This window comes from Artibeus jamaicensis, unplaced genomic scaffold (genome assembly GCF_021234435.1).
Source record: "Artibeus jamaicensis isolate MK-2021 breed Jamaican fruit bat unplaced genomic scaffold, CSHL_Jam_final scaffold_369, whole genome shotgun sequence".
In the NCBI taxonomy this organism is placed as follows: Eukaryota; Metazoa; Chordata; class Mammalia; order Chiroptera; family Phyllostomidae; genus Artibeus; species Artibeus jamaicensis.
The window spans coordinates 39,681,360-39,697,620 of record NW_026522042.1 but is presented as its reverse complement, the minus strand read 5'-3'; the positions used below and the strand labels follow the sequence as shown (position 1 = coordinate 39,697,620).

Here is a 16,261-nt window from a genome sequence, read left to right as displayed (position 1 = left end):
TGAACTTGTAATTTGGCAGGAGTAAAAAGATAGGTAAATACATAATTATCAAAAAGACAGATGGTGATGAGAGGCATAGAATTTATAAATTCTATATCCTCTTTTTTGGTATTTAAACTTACATTCACATGTCTATCTCCTGTGTAAAACCAAGAGCCCCTAGAAGTGTAAAGACGGTCTTTTATTTTTGTGCTTCCCCCTCCCCAGTCTAGTTCCTATAGGAGATGTGAAATTTTTTTTTTTTTAATAAAAGGAGTAAAGACAGGGCTTACCATGTTGTAGAATAAGGTTCTCACTTATCTGGGAGAAAGTACAAATTTTAAGGAAGGGTTCAGACATTCAGGGGAGAAAGCTGGAGGACTTCAGTCAGCCACTATGTTAATTAACCTGGAAAAGATGTACATAATGCTCCTTGTGACATAGGAAGAAGCACCTTTGCCTTAGTGTGAACGAACTGATCCAACTAAAGAACAGTAAAATTCATTATGTTTAATTGATGGACAGGGACAAATCCAGGGACTTTCTGTTCAATAAACCATCACCTGTGACCATGTGTTCATAGCCACCACACTGTAAGGTGCACATGTAAATATACCTCTAGCTTGCTTCACAAAGACAAGTTCTTGTGGGCTACTAATAACATAAGAATTTTCTTCAGAAGACTTATCACAGCTGAATGTGGCCAAGGAGAGGGAGGAATTGAGGAATAAACCTACCCTTAATAAAAGAAGAAAATAAGCCAAGAAAAGCAAACTTTGGGTTTAGTTCTTAAAGACCTTAGGGAAAAAGATAAAAGTACTTCTGCTTAAATACTTAAGGAATTTTCATATCTGAAAGACTTTACCTAACATTTAGTGAGGATATGTACTGTATGCCCTAGCACATATTTACTCTAAGAACACTTTCTTCGAATTTTCTTTGCCATTGTTATTCATTAGTATTTGTTTTCTTTCCAGTGCACTCCTAAATGTGGTTCAGGATTCAAGCATCGAATTGTTCTGTGCAAGAGCAGTGACCTTTCTAAAACATTCCCAGCTGCACAGTGTCCAGAGCAGAGCAAGCCCCCTACCCGTGTCCGCTGCAGTTTACGTAGCTGCCCCCCTCCTCGCTGGGTGACAGGAGACTGGGGCCAGGTAAGGCAGATGCTCTGTGGGCTCCTCTGAAGTGGCACCTTGAGACACCTAAACTCCTGACTGGTTCATTGTAAGGGCTCAGGAGTTGAGCAATAACACATAGAAATCTAGGTGTAAGTTCTGGCCAAGATGGAGGTGTAGGTAGAAACCCTTCACTTCCTTGTACAACCAAAAGGAGGGTAACAGCCAATCTAAAATCAATAAAAAACTACATGTGCCAGAAAATCAAATTGCATGGAAATCCAAGAACCACGGAATTAAAGAAACAGTCAAACAGAACAACTAAACCTGTAAGGTGGCAAATGGAGAGAAGCCACAGCAAGGCAGCAGGCTGTGCAGGGCAGCATTGACCTAAGGGGAAACTGAGACTCAGAGCTGCTTGTGGACTACAGTGGTTGCCACGGTGGGAGAAACTTCTAGTCTCACGTGAGAGTTTATTGGAACGTGGGCTAGAGCCGAGCAGGGGAGCTGCATTGTTCTCTCTCTGGCCCCTCAACATCAGGTAGTACCCAGCACAGCAAGGAGGGTTGCCCTGCCCCTTCACAACTTAACAGGGGCCCCAAACAAAGAAATAGGCCCAAGATGAAAGAACAGAGCAGAACTACAGAAAGAGAGCTAAGAATGAGGTGAGAGCCAACCTGTATGATGACGAATTTAAAGCCCTGGTAATCAAAATGCTGACAGAACTGATTGAGCTTGGTTGAAAAATGAAAGAACAAATGGAAGATATACAAAATGAAATAAAGCAAAATATTCAGGGAACCAACAGTGACAGGAAGGAAACCAGGACTCAAAGCAATGATTTAGAACAAAAGGAAGAAATAAACATCCAACCGGAACAGAATGAAGAAACAAGAATTTAAAAAAAAAATGAAGAGAGACTTTTGAACCTCTTTAACAACTTGAAATGTTTCAATATTTGAATTATAGGGGTGTCAGAAGGAGAAGATGAAGAACAAGACTTTGAAAACTCATTTGAACAAATAATGAAGGAAAACTTCCCCGATCTGGTTAAGGAAATAGACTTCCAGGAAGTCCAGGAAGCCCAGAAAGTCCCAAAGAAGTTTGACCCAAAGAGGAACACACCAAAGCACATTGTCATTAAGTTATCCAAGATTAAAGATAAAGAAAGAATCTTAAAAGCAGCAAGAGGAAAGGAAAGAGTTACCAACAAAGGAATGCCCATTAAGACTATCAGCTGATTTCTCAAAAGAAAGCTTACAGGCAAGAAGGGGCTGGAAAGAGGTATTCCAAATCATGAATGGCAAGGACCTACATCCAAGATTATTCTATCCAGCAAAGCTTTCATTTAGAATGGAAGGGGCAGATAAAGTGCTTCCCAGATAAGCTCAAGTTAAAGGAGTTCATCATCACCAAGCCATTATTATATGAAATGTTTAAGAGACTTGTCTGAGAAAAGGAAGATCAAAACTATGAACAGTAAAATGACAACAAACTCACAATATCAACAAATGAATCTAAAAAAATAAAAGAATGAAAACAAAAAAACTAAACAAACAACCAGGAACAGAATCAGAGAAATTGACATCACATGCAGGGGTTTCATTGGGGAGGGGGAAGGGAGGAATGGGGAGGAAAAAGCACAGGGATGAAGAAGCATAATTGATAGGTATTAAATAGATGGGGAGAGGTCAAAATGGTACAGGAAACAGAGAACTCAAAGAACTTACATGTACAACTCATGGACATGAACTAAGGGTGGGGTGGGAGGAAGCTAGGGGGTTGGGAGGTACAGGGTGAGGGGGGATAAAGAAGGAAAATTGGGAAAACCAATAGCATAACCAATAAAATATACTTAAAAGAAGAAATTTTTTTAAAAATACAAAGAATTTTAAAGTGCATATAATTTTTAAAAATCTAGGTATAAGGTGTGAATGTGAAACAAAACACAAGGAGCAGCAGCCAGCCATAGACACACTTAGCTATATCTCTCCAAACCTATACTCTTCTCTCACTTCTACCTATCCCTTGGAGTCTGGCATTGTCACTTAAAAGCAAAATAATCTAGATGGCCTGAGATTTGAACAAGCTACCAAAACTTTGAATTCTGTCCCAACTCTCTCAACTATTTCAAGAATAAATCATTTAACATCAGGGTCTTAATTTTCCTACTTGCAAAATAACTCCTCTTGACTTCCAGCCAAGATGGAGACATTGTGCCTCTGCACACAACCAAAAGAAGGACAACAACAAACTTAAAAAGAAAAAACAAACAGAACAGACAGAAAATTGAACTGTATGGAAGTCTGACAAGCAAGGAGTTAAAGAAGAAACATCCAGACTGGTAGGAGGGGCAGGGATGAGCAGCTGGACAGAGAGGACTCACAGCAAGGTAGCTGCAGCAGCTGGAGGACCTGGGCAGGCAAAGTGGTGGCTGGCAGAGTGGACAGTCTTCATTTGAGTGCAGATAAACTGGGAGGAACAGCTGGGGAGTGAGACAGACCATGCAACCCAGGTTTCCAGTGTGGGGAAATAAAGCTTCAAAGCCTCTGACTGCAAAAATCTGGGGGGGTCGAGGCAGCAGGAGAAACTCCCAGCATCACAGGAGAGTTCTGTGGTGAGACCCACAGGGTCATACAATGTACACAAACCCACTCACCCGGAATCAGTACCGGAAGGGCCCAATTTGCTTGTAGGTAGTGGGGGAAGTGACTGAAATGGCAGAGAGCTGAACAAGCAACACTGCTCCCTCTCGGACCCCTTCCCCACATGCAGCGCCACAAATCAGCAACATGGGTAACCCCTGCCCCCGGCAAACACTTAAGGTTCTATCCCCTACTACTTACAGATGTGCTGAGACCAACAACAACAACAACAAAAAGGCCCAAAGGGAAGAACAAATCAAAGCTCCAGAAAAAATACAACTAAGTGATGAAGAGATAGCCAGACTATCAGATGCACACTTCAAAACACTGGTAATCAGGATGCTCACAGGAATGCTTGAGTATGGTCACAAAATAGAGGAAAAAGTGAAGGCTATGAAAAGTGAAATAAAGGAAAATGTACAGGGAACCAACAGTAACGGGAAGGAAACCAGGACTCAAATCAACGGTTTGGATCAGAAGGAAGAAAGAAACAGTCAACCAGAACAGAAAGAAGAAACAAGAATTTTAAAAAACGAGAAGAGGCTTAGGAACCTCCTGGACAACTTTAAACATTCCAACATCCGAATCATAGGGGTGTCAGAGGAGGAAGAGGAAGAGCAAGACTTTGAAAACTCATTTGAAGAAATAATGAAGAAGAACTTCCCTAATCTGGCAAAGGAAATAGACTTCTAGGAAGTCTAGGAAGCTCAGAGAGTCCCAAAGAAGCTGGACCCAAGGAAGCATACACCAAGGCACATTATAATTACCCAAGATGAAGAATGAGGAAGGAATCTACAAAGCAGTAAGAGAAAAGGAGACAGTTACCTACAAAGGAGTTTTTGGTAGACTGTCAGCAGATTTCTCGAAAGAGACCTTGCAGGCAAGAAGGGGCTGGAAAGAAGTCTTCAAAGTCATGAAAGGCAAGGACCTACATCCAAGAATACTCTTTCCAACAAAGCTATCATTCAGAATGAAAGGGCAGATAAAGTGCTTCCCAGATAAGGTTAAGTTAAAGGAGTTCATCATCACCAAACCCTTATGATACAAAATGTTAAATGGACTTACCTAAGAAAAAGAAGATAAAAACCATGAACAGAAAACGACAATAAACACAACTCTCAACAACTGAACCCAGAAAACAAAAACAAAAGCAAACTAAGCAAACAACTAGAACAGGAACAGAATCACAGAAATGGAGATCACATGGAGGGCTATCAGCAGGGAGGAGGAGGGGAGGAAATGGGGGAAAAGGTTCAGAGAATAAGAAGTATAAATGGTAGGTACAAAACGGACAGAGGGAGGTTAAGAATAGTATAGGAAATGTTGAAGCCAAAGAACTTGTATGTATGACTCATAGACATGAATTAAGGTGGAGGGGGAATGCAGGTGGGAGGGGGTTGCAGGGCAGAGGGGAATAAAGGGGAGGAAATCGAACAATTATTGTAACAAAATATATTTTTAAAAATAAAATAAAAAATAACTCCTCTTAACCTCACAGAAAAGATGTGGGGGTATTGATTGACAGTCTGACACATCCAACTTCTGTTGGAGATTATACATTGGGAAGCAAGTATATAAGGCTTTTAGTATGTGCTTTTTTAAAAAACATTTTATTTATCCTTAGAGGGGAAGGAAAGGAGAGAGGGAAAGAAATATCAATGTATGGTTGCCTCTCGTGAATCCCCCACTAAGAACTGGCCTGCAACCCAGACATGTGCCCTGACTGAGAATCGAACCGTGATCTTTGGGTTCGCAGACCCACGCTCAATCCACTGAACTATACCAGCCAGGGCTAGTATGTATTTTAATATTAGACTCATTTCCAGTTTATGTCCCAATTCCTTTTCTTTCTCACTGGCTTTAAAATTGTGTTACCTTGCTGAAGGCACCTTAAGTCCTTTAAAACAAACTGGTATTTTGGGATAGAAGGAAAGTAAAGTATTGGGTTTTTGCATGTCAAAAAGAGAATCTACTGGGTCATGTTAAAAAATAATGCATTTCATAGAAGCAGTTACCGAAAGCCTGGCCAAAATTTAATATGGCTAAAGTCCAGTGGGATCTGTTGACCTCTTTTGTCATGTTTTGGAGCAGGCAAAGATTTTCAGTCCCCACTAAGGCAAGTAAATATACTTACTTGGCCCTGTTGGGAGACAAAAGAAATGCAGTCATAAAATAATTCACATTTGTATTTGTATAGCAAACAATAAATAATTTGGTTTTATATAATAGTATTTAATTTGCAAAATGCTTACAAGGAATACAAATGAGCATTGTATACAGTTAAATTTCCACCATAGAAATGTGATAGTGTCACAAATATAATTGATTATGCTATTAAAGAATCAGTACAAACATGCTCTCATAATTTTTATTTAAAGCAGGTAGTAAGTCCCTTTTTGAGACATTCTTCATTGCAATGTACTGTTAAGTCTCTTTAAAGTGCTTATGTATTCTCCCAGGCTCAGTGGATGTATTCTCCCAGGCTCAGGCTGGTGTGGCTCAGTGGATTGTGCACCAGCCTGCAAACCAAAGGGTCACCAGTTCACTTCCCAGTCAGAGCACAAACCGGGAGATCTATCTTTCACACTTTGAGATATTTCTGTTTCTCCCTCCCTTCTCATCGCTCTAAAAATAAATAATTAAAAAAAAGAAAAAATTTTTGCTTGTTAGTGATTTCACCAAATTAACAATTATCAATTTGAGATTATACTTTTAAATGTCATAAATCCTTTTCTTCTTATCTATATTTTAAATTCAGTTTCTTAAAATTGAAATTAACACTGAAAAAGCAAAGATGCTGTAGTACATTTTTATAGTGTATTTATATGTTTTTCTGCATTTAGATACTTAAAAGTGTCTGTGCATATCCTTGCAAGTCCTGTATGTGCTTCGAGAGTTTTTGCAAACAAAGTCACCCTCAGTTTGTTTACCTTGTAAACATCACCATGGCCCATCTTGGCACTGGTTAGCTCCTCATCCCTTTGATCTGCAATCTCACAGGCTTTCTGGTGTTCTGGGTGGCAGGCCCAAAGAATAGACCCAGCTGTCCACTCTTCAGCCTGGACAGCACATCAGTCCCAGCTGAAACTAAGCCACTCAAAGAGTAACTTCAATTCTGAAATAACTAAGTCCCTGAATAAATGAAAAAGAAGAGGGAAACATGCAAATTGGCTGACATCAGACCACTTCTCAGGTTTGCATGGCTCATAGCACCTTAGAGAACTTGGGGTACTTATTTACTCTATAAGAAAAACTGGCCCTGTCACTAGGCCCTGCAGCAGTCACTGCCGTTACACTGAACTAAGGTTTCGATCAGGTGCAGAGCACTAGTACACCATGGGTTTTTTGCCCAGAGTCTGTAGTAAGCAATGGGCAATAGTGATGTATCAGTGCTGGATTCTCTGATTACTCTACTTCCTCATGAGGACTTTCTTATTAGACTCCTATTAGAGTTCACCAGCACTGCTTGGAAGTGTTGGAATACTAATACAAGAAATCTTCATCTGATGATTTCTGGGAACTATGTTGCTTCTCCTTTCTTGGGTATAAACTGATCCTTAAATTTCCAAACCAGTTCCCTAGGAGAATGACCTAGTCATACACCTCCCCAAGATGAACTATGCATGGGCTTTAGATGCTGACGTACGTGATATTTGAAATGACATAGTATCTTTTTTACCTCCTGAAAATTGTTGAGATCAGTATTTTGTTTCTCTCTGTCTTTGGGTTTAGTGTTCTGCTCAGTGTGGCCTTGGACAACAGATGCGGACCGTGCAATGTCTCTCCTACACTGGACAGGCATCTAGTGACTGTCCAGAAACTGTGCGGCCTCCATCGATGCAGCAGTGTGAAAGCAAATGTGACAGTACCCCCATTTCCAATACCGAAGGTGAGTTTCCCAAGAAGAAGGGGCCTGTGGTCTCCAGTGACTCACTTGTGCTGGTTCCTGGGGTTTGAAGAGCCCCATCAAACCAGTGTTTGTATGGAGCACTTATGAAAGCTGTGTATATACTGGGTACGTGATCAGAGGACCTAAGTTTTTTTTCAGACTCTTCCACTAACTGTATGACCTTCTTAAGTCACTTAACATTTCTAGAGCTAAATGTACTAATCCATACAATGAGAGATTGGAATGGATAACCTCTAAAGTCACATCTGCTCATATGTGAAATGTGAAATGAACAAAATAAACTAACAAAATAGAAACAGACTCACAGAGAGAAGACTGACTGCTCTCAGGGGGAAGGGTGGGTTGGGTGAAAAAGGTGAAGGGATTAAGCAAAAAGAAAAAAAGCCCATACCCACAGACAATGGCGTGGTGATTGCCAGAGAGGATGGGTACAAGGGGAGGTGAAGGAGGGAAGCGGGGGATAAGTGGTGATGGAAGGAGACTTGGATTTGGGTGGTGAGCACACAATACAATATACAGTTGTTATATTATAGGATTGTACACCTGAAACCTATATGATTTTGTTGACCAATGTGACCCCAATAAATTCAATGAACAAAAAAAGTAAAATAGCCCTGACCAGTGTGGCTCAGTTGGTTGGGCATCGTCCTGCAAAGCGGCAGAGCAAAGGTCACCGGTTTAATTCCCAGTCAGAGCACATGCCTGGGTTGTGAGTGCGTCCCCACCTGAGGCATGCATGAGAGGCATCCAATCGATGTTTTGCTTTCACATCGATATTTCTCTTCCTGTCTTTCTCCCTTCTCTTCTCTCTAAAAAGAAGTAAAATCTTTAGAATAAATAAATAAATAAGAATGAAATACCATCTTTCATTGGGGTCTCTATAGATGATACAGGCCACTGCCAGAACCTTGGGGCTGGTTTAAACTATAATACCAAAGTTTAAGAAGTGATTCCTCTCCTAACATTTTATTATGAAAATAATAAAAAGTTTCAAACATACAGCAAAGTTTAAAGAATTGTACAGTGAATACCCACCATCTGGATTTTAGCATTAACATTTTACTCAACCTGCTTTATCATATGTATATCTATCTTTCCATCCCTCAAGGTAATGTTTTTGAAAAAAATATGCTCCACTTATTCAACCATTAATTCATTTACTCATCAAACATACCTACTATGTGCTAGGCAAAGATACTGTGAACGGAATGCAAGGTCCCTCTCCTCGATGGATCACAGTTTAGTAAGGGTGGCAACGTGCAAACAGGTAATCACCACAGTTGGGCAGCACTATCACAGGGCGGAAAAACGCCACAGGAGCCCACAGAGGAGGGCGTAATCAGCAGCAGCAGCATGGAGAAGACAAGCATGAGTGGGTCCCTTGGGTGGGTCACAGTTTGCCAAGAAGACATTGAGATTCTGGGCATTCCTGGCACAGAACAAGAGTGTACAGGCACAGCAGCGTGGAGGTTGCTCAGCAAGGCTGCCTTGGGCTGGCAGGTGAGCAGGCAGAGGAAATGAAGCTATAAAGAGAGAGCAGGAGGACTTGGGTTCAGAGGCTTCTGTATGCCATGGAAGAAAGTTAGGACTCTATGAGTTTAGGAAACAAGTGAAGGAAATTGGGGAGTGACATGCTTAGGACAGCAGGAGTGTCAAAAAGCAGAGGGAGGGCCTTGTGTGAGAGAAGAGTTAGAAAGTTGTTCAAGGAGTCCGGGCCAGAGATGATAAAGTCTTGACCTGAGGCAGATACAGCAGGGATCAAAAGGAGGGTAACAAATTGAAAAACAGGAAAATAAAATGGAAAGGAAAAAAAATAACTTCATGTACAATTAGACATGGGGCTAAGAGAGATGGAGGTGTTCAGTAAGACTCTGAAGGTTCAAAGATGATCATTAATCATGATAAAGAATTTAGGTGTCTATAGGGAAATCAAACACATTAGTCCCCAAAAGCCATAATAAAATAATGAAATTTGAATAAAAAAATTAAAAATAAAAATAAATAATGGAGAAGATTGAAGAAACAGGTGGAGATGATAATGAGAAGATCAGAAGTGGAGTGTCACAAAATTAAAAGTAGTGGGAAGAAAATAGGAAGAAAGAAGATAAAATCTACCACATTCCATGTTTGCTTTAGTTTTTTTGTTGGTTTTTCTTTTATTTTTTATTTCCGAAAGCCTGTGGCTAAAAGTTGAAGCAATTATAGGCTTGATCTCGACAGACTGCCCTTGATGAGGGCATTGCAGCTAAGAGTGAATTACAGACACACGGGGCATCACTGCACTGGAAATACTGCTCAGAGGCATTTGTTAAAGTGCACCTGGAAGCCCAGACCGGCCTACTCAAGCTCGCCTGAAATTCTATCCCAAGTGCCATTTTGTTCATCTTTATGCAGTTTCAAGTTCCCTTGTAGTTTATATGATGAGTCTTTCCAGCTTCTCAGCTGCATAAGACACTTGGTCATCTAGTATTTGTTGCTGCCAGCTAATGATTCATGGTGTGTTGTGAGCTGGTTACCAACCCGGGGAAGGTGTGGTTGGTGTACAACAGTTTACCAGCCCTGCTGTCCAACTGTGGCTTTGGCGGGTCTCAGTCTCCCTCAAGTGAATGACTGTAAGAAAGCCTGGGAAGCTCCAGACATCTCATAAAGTCCCCAGAACAAAACAGCTACTGAATTTTGGTTTTTAGATGGCATTCAATGTATTAAAGTCGGTGAAAGGAATGGTGAAGGTGAAACCTTTGATTTCAGGGAGGTGAGGAAGACCCTTTATGTTCTTCTTATCCATTTTAAAGAGCTCATAACCCGCCTCGGCATCCAGGTTCACATTCCTGTATGTTTGGTTTAGAGGGAACTCTGGATTTGTGTTGGGATCATGTCACCTCGAGGTTCAATATAGTGGCATCCAGGGAATGAGACTAGGTAAGAAGAAGCTGAGAAAGCAGAGAAAGGAGAGGCTTAGTGCATGGCGGGATGAAATCATTCAAGTTCCCTAGTTGGTAGGTATCACTGCTTTGAGGATTAAAGGTTAGTGTGCTGTTCCCAATGCAATGAGAATATCAAATAGAATATCAAATTCTGAAGCAAAACCTATTTCATCCAGTCTAAATATGTACAGTGTCCAGGGCTCAAGTACGATCTTATTAGGAAAACTACAGCTGAGCTCACATCCTAGCCTGTACCGTGCCTGTACTGTACCTGCACACGTGCATGCACAACCCTTGCCCTCTCCCTTCCCGCCCGGTTCTGCATCTCCACGGGCAGTTTGACAGGCACAGCTGGTTGTGCTTTTGTAATCCAGAAGGTAGACCCTTAGGTACGTAGGGTCAAAACTCCCTACTCACTGCCTTCTTCCTCTGAATGTCATGAAGAACCTACAGGCACAGAGGGCATGCATTCTCCAGAGAAAGATGCCGAATTGTCCAACCAGGTCATGGAAAGATACGTCCCTGTGTATCGCAACTCATTTCAAGGATACAACAATTAGGCTTCGAAAGGTCTTATGAATTAAATATGAGAGTTCTGCATTTTGGGAGTCGCTCTTATACTCCTTGGACCAACCCAAGGCATCAAAGTCACAATGAATCTGAATCCAACTCCATCCTACATTCATAAGCCTCTGTTCAGTACAAGTATTTTGAAACCATGTCTTTTAGGTCTGGGTTTTGAAAGATTAATGTAAAGCAGCTAGGGAAAAACCCCATTGGAACATCAGGGATAAGTAGAGTCAGGTGTTGCCTGTGAAACGGGTTGCCTAAATTTTATCATTCAATTCTACCAAAACCCAAATTACCAGCAAGACCCAGAAAACCTGGCAAGTGACTTAAGATGCTAAGAATGGGTCTAGTTCACATCGCAGAGCCTAGTGGCTAGTTTTCAGCCCTGGATATATTCCCAAGTCTCCCCAAGAAGAATTTAGGGATACTCCTTAAATTATCTCTCCCACCACAGTTCTCTAGCCTCAGGTGAAGTGAAACTTTTTTTTTTGAATTGGGAGATTTTTTTTTTAAGGGAAACTAGTTAGGTCAGCAAACTATTCCTAGAAGCCACACAGTAAAGACCTCCCACTGTTCCAAGAGCTTCACAAGAAGAAAGGCAGAGTGTCTTGTCAGTATCCTCCAGGAGGGCACTTAGCTGTACATGATGATAGAAGAGCAATCTGGCTCCTTCATCGTAACATCTTTGACCCTTCTGGCTCAGATTCCACTCCTTAAAAAGCACTAGACATAGTGTGTCTGTATGAAGAAAATGTGATACATCTATCACAGAGAAATTACATTACAAAATATTCTACCTAAAGAATTCCTTTTGCTAGATCTCCCAATGTAATTGTTTATTTTCAGGTTGTGTATTACTTGGTCATAGAGAGACTCTTACTTCATAGATATTGTAGATATTAGCTAGATATCAAAGCCGACTGAAGATGGGTTAGAAATTAAAGCAGAACTTTTCTGTTACTGTTTTGATTTCAGTGGGGAGATGTGGTTTAATTTATGTGCAACTTGTCCAGGAGGGTTTTATCACCAATGTAAGCTGTGTGTTGGCTTAAAGGTGGGAGTAAAAAGGCTGTTCCACACTTTCAGTGGGCTCTGAGGAGGAGGCACCCTAGAGAGCGATAAATTTTATAATTAAGGTCCCTCAACTGCATCAGCAAATTCCAGAGAGTCATTCCAAGTGCTCAACAAGTCAGTCTTCTCTAAGCTGAGAAAGTGACAGAAGGGCTGAATATCCACATAATTTAAAACTGGTACTAATGTTTTTAGTACATTTAAGCTTCTATAATAATAGGGACTTTAAATGTCTTGGTGTGTCTAAAATCACCTTTTACTCATGTAATTTTACACAATTTACGGATAAAAATAGAGCTGAAGAAAAATGCTCAAGCTATTCTGAATGCCTGTGACCTAGAACCCTCCTTTCAAACAACATCCTTCCCTGCTCTAAGGTGGCAGAGCAGACCTCCTGATAATGGCCCACAGGTTGACTTACCATCAGTGGTATCAGCCAAGAATACAGAAGTTTTGGCAGGCAGAAACCTTTTTTTTTTTCCCACTCAGATGCTAAAAATGCTGCCAAAATAGAGTGGTTTTGGAATCAGACAAACCTGAGTTCTGGTCTCAATTCTTCAGCCAACTAGCTATGTGACCCAGCTAGTTGGGTCATGATCTTTTGGAGCTTCGTTTTTGCCATCTGTGTAAAACTGATGTTTTATATATTTAAAGGGATTAAATATATAAATACATAAAGCCAACTAAGACAGTGCCTGGCACATTGGAGGCATTTGGTAAATTATTTTTAGTGTTATTATTATTAGCTTAAGCTCTTACAGAGTTAAAAGACAGAGAATAAAAGACCAGTCAGAGTTGCCTTTGGTGAATAGATTTTCATCATTCCAAAGTCTGATTCTTCCAGGTGGTTGGTCCCTAGAAAGCAAAACCAAAAAGTAGGAAGGGAATGGCCCTTGCACCTCCTCTTTTGTGGGAGCCTACACTCCATCCGGGCTGAATGTCCTAGAGCCCAAGTGTCACCATTTTAGCATCTTATCAAAGCCCAACCTTGGATCGGCCCCACCCAGTCATAATCTACCTGCTCCCTGTTTAGTATCCTTCTGTCTATTTGCTCATGCGTGCCAATGTGTCACCCTTCCTGGGAGCCTATATACATATCGATGTGGATCGCAGACAAACAATACAGCATGGCGGTCTCTCCGGCAGGTGTGTCAGAGGCAGTAACGAGAGAGCCAGTAAGGGAGCGCTCCGTCTACGCCCGGTGCCGCGGCGCGTGCTTTAGACGTTTTACCTCCTGTAAGGCCCACGAGAAAACATGAGCTGGTCTTATCACTATCTGTTTCTCCGATGAAAACGTGGCGCTTTGGAGAGGCGAAGTAACTTGGCCTAACACACACACATACACACACTGGGAGGGGGCAGAGCCAGAGTCCACCCCAGGGCGACTCCAGGCCTGCGCTTCTCACCGCAGTTTTGTGCTGCGGGAGCAGGCAGGTCCCGGACGGTCTCACTCGGCCCCTGCCTCCGGAAGCTTGATCCTGCTTCCGGGACCAACTCCCTGCTTTTGATCAAGGTAGTCAGAATAGAGTTCGTTGGGAACGAACTTAACGGAGCTATTGGGAAATTCAGAGATGGACACACAGGCAGTCGGTGCCGCAGCTGGTACCCAGTCTGCCCTTGGGCTGGACACCGCTGCTGGCTCGGGAGCAGTGCCTCATCTCCAGCACCCACCTTAAACACCCGAATCCCCAGTATTTGTATTTATGAGGGCCTGAATGGGTGAGTGGAGTAGTTGGAGGGAAAAACAATTTATAAATATCGTATTTTACTCTATACTTCTTATGTATTATTGAATCTGATTCCAAAGTCTAAATCTATAAGAAAAAATCTGTGATGTTGCTTGTATTTTGCTCTTCTCAGAGTTTTCCTGGTCCAGTGACTCCCAGAAATGGACTAATGAGCCTCCCAATAAAGTCATATATATTCCTAGGAGACATTCCTTATTTGGTCGGCAAACTGACTTGTGCCTAGAGGACAGAGTTTTCCCTATAGTAACCTAAATGTTGCATCCTCATTGAGAAATTCAAAGTGCAACTCACTGTTATCAGCTAGTAACAGATAATCAGTGATAGGTGTAGCCCTGGCCAGGTGGCTCAGTTGGCTGCAGTGTCCTGTTGTACATCATAAGGTTGTGGGTTTGATTGCCAGTCAGGGCACATACCTAGGCTGCAGGTTCAACTCCCAGTCAGGTGCATACCAGAGGCCAGGATGCATATGAGGGGCAACCGACTGATATTTCTCTCTGTCTTCCTCTCCTGCCCCTTCTCTCTCCCTCCCGTAAATTTCAATAAATATATATCCTCAGGTGAGGATTAAAAGAAAAACTCATAGGTGTCATAATGACACTAGTTCATTGTTCTTCCCTAATCAGGGACTTGCTGTGCAAGATGTGACAGCATAGGGTACACATGTTACAGACAGGATGAGACTTCTCATCATCCCTCTTTGCTGAGGAGGAAACTCAGGTACGGAGAGGTTAACCAGTTTGTTCAGTCATAAAGTTCGTAAATGATAAAGCCAGGATTAAACCCAAGCAATCGGGCTTCTAATTTTATCTCCTTGTACTATTAAAACAACCAGTCCTTCTCTATCTGATTATCAGCTAAATCATTTTTATATTTTGGCAAAGAAGGCCAAAGCTAAAGTGTGTTTTGTGTTCCAAGCCGCCCTGTGAAGGCCTGTTGCAGAGTCTGTGCGCCAGTGGCGTCCCCGGGGCGGGCTGCCCATGCAGAGGGCTGGCCAGGATTAAAGGCCAGGGAACCTGCGCTGCCCCTCTCATTGCTGGTGCTCAGCTCTTCCTGCCGTTTTAGTAACTGCGTTACTTTGACAATATATCCCTCTTGGTTACACTGATAAAACTTTTTTCTCCACAAAAATATTCTTAGTCTAAACTTTTTTTTTTTTTTGGTTACTTTTGACTGGTCATGACAGAGAGGAAAAGAAAAAAAAAAAAGAAACAAGTGATCTCCAAATTAAAATATGTGGAGATCTTTTCACCTCAAATTCAACTCAATAGACAAAATATTGACTGATTTCTTTATTTTAGTGTGAAGTTTAAAGAAAGTTTTTACATCTCTTCTATCTGCTCTCAGTCAAAATGTTAACTTACTGAGAATTGTATTGTGGAAAGTTTCTATTCAAATTTCTAACTTCTATTCTCTCTGTAAATCAAATCTTGATTAAGAGAGTTCAGTGGTAGCAGAGCTTACATTTTCAGAGGGTTGGAGATTATAGTTCAAAGGTTCAGGTCTTTCACTGAAAGAGCCTTGAAAGTGAGATTGGTGCAATTGTTAGCTGACTTTTCAGTAATAAGAACTGTAAACTTTCCTCTGCCTTTGTACTTAATTTCCCAAGCTTATCACATGGCTCATGTACCATGTACATGATATCTTAGTGCTTTGGAGAATTTCTGAAGCCAGAAAAAAACAAGCAAACAACAACAACCAGAGCACTGCTCTGTTCTGCTAAACTGCACCCAGTGTCCTGCCTGATTCTAATTACCTTCAGCAATTTACCCAGGATGCTGCAGTGTAACCACCTGGAAACATGAGGGCAGAACTTTGATTCTGGGAGGCATATGGAAATTTAATTACTAGGTTTACAAAGTATTTAAAATCCCCAGATAAAAGTGACCAGAGGACTGGAGAAGAATATCATTATTAGCAGTAGAGGGGTTCTTGGGGGTGGTGGGGTCACTGGGAATCAAAGGCCCGTGTCCCCTTCTCTGAGATTCGGCCCTCAGCCCCCTCTACTGTAACCAGCCTCAAGAGATGGAGAAAGAATCATTTGTTCACCTTCTGGCTGCAAGAAGTGCAGGCTTCAGGCTTTCACTGTGGCAATTCTAGCACCGAGGAGAAAATACACATAGGAAAAAAGAAGGCCATGTCTCACTTCCAAATTAAAAAAAGACATTTCTACATGTTTCCATAACCCACAGACTGCTGCCATTTGAGGCCAACCCCTCAAAGTTTCCCTCTTTGTCTAGTGTCATTGCTGAATCCAGGCCACTGTCAGCGATCCTTTTCATTCACTCAAGCCCATCCCCAC

General features: G+C 41.6%; 1 protein-coding gene across 1 annotated transcript in view; it reads left to right on the top strand.

Annotated features, from left to right (window-relative positions):
* Positions 1–16,261, top strand: part of ADAMTS6 (ADAM metallopeptidase with thrombospondin type 1 motif 6) — a 245,277-nt gene that overhangs the window by 228,117 nt on the left and 899 nt on the right. Inside the window, exons 23-24 of the mRNA XM_037150818.2 lie at positions 957–1,133; positions 7,472–7,628. Of these exons, the coding sequence (XP_037006713.2) occupies positions 957–1,133; positions 7,472–7,628 (334 nt within the window). The remainder of the gene's footprint in view (positions 1–956; positions 1,134–7,471; positions 7,629–16,261) is intronic.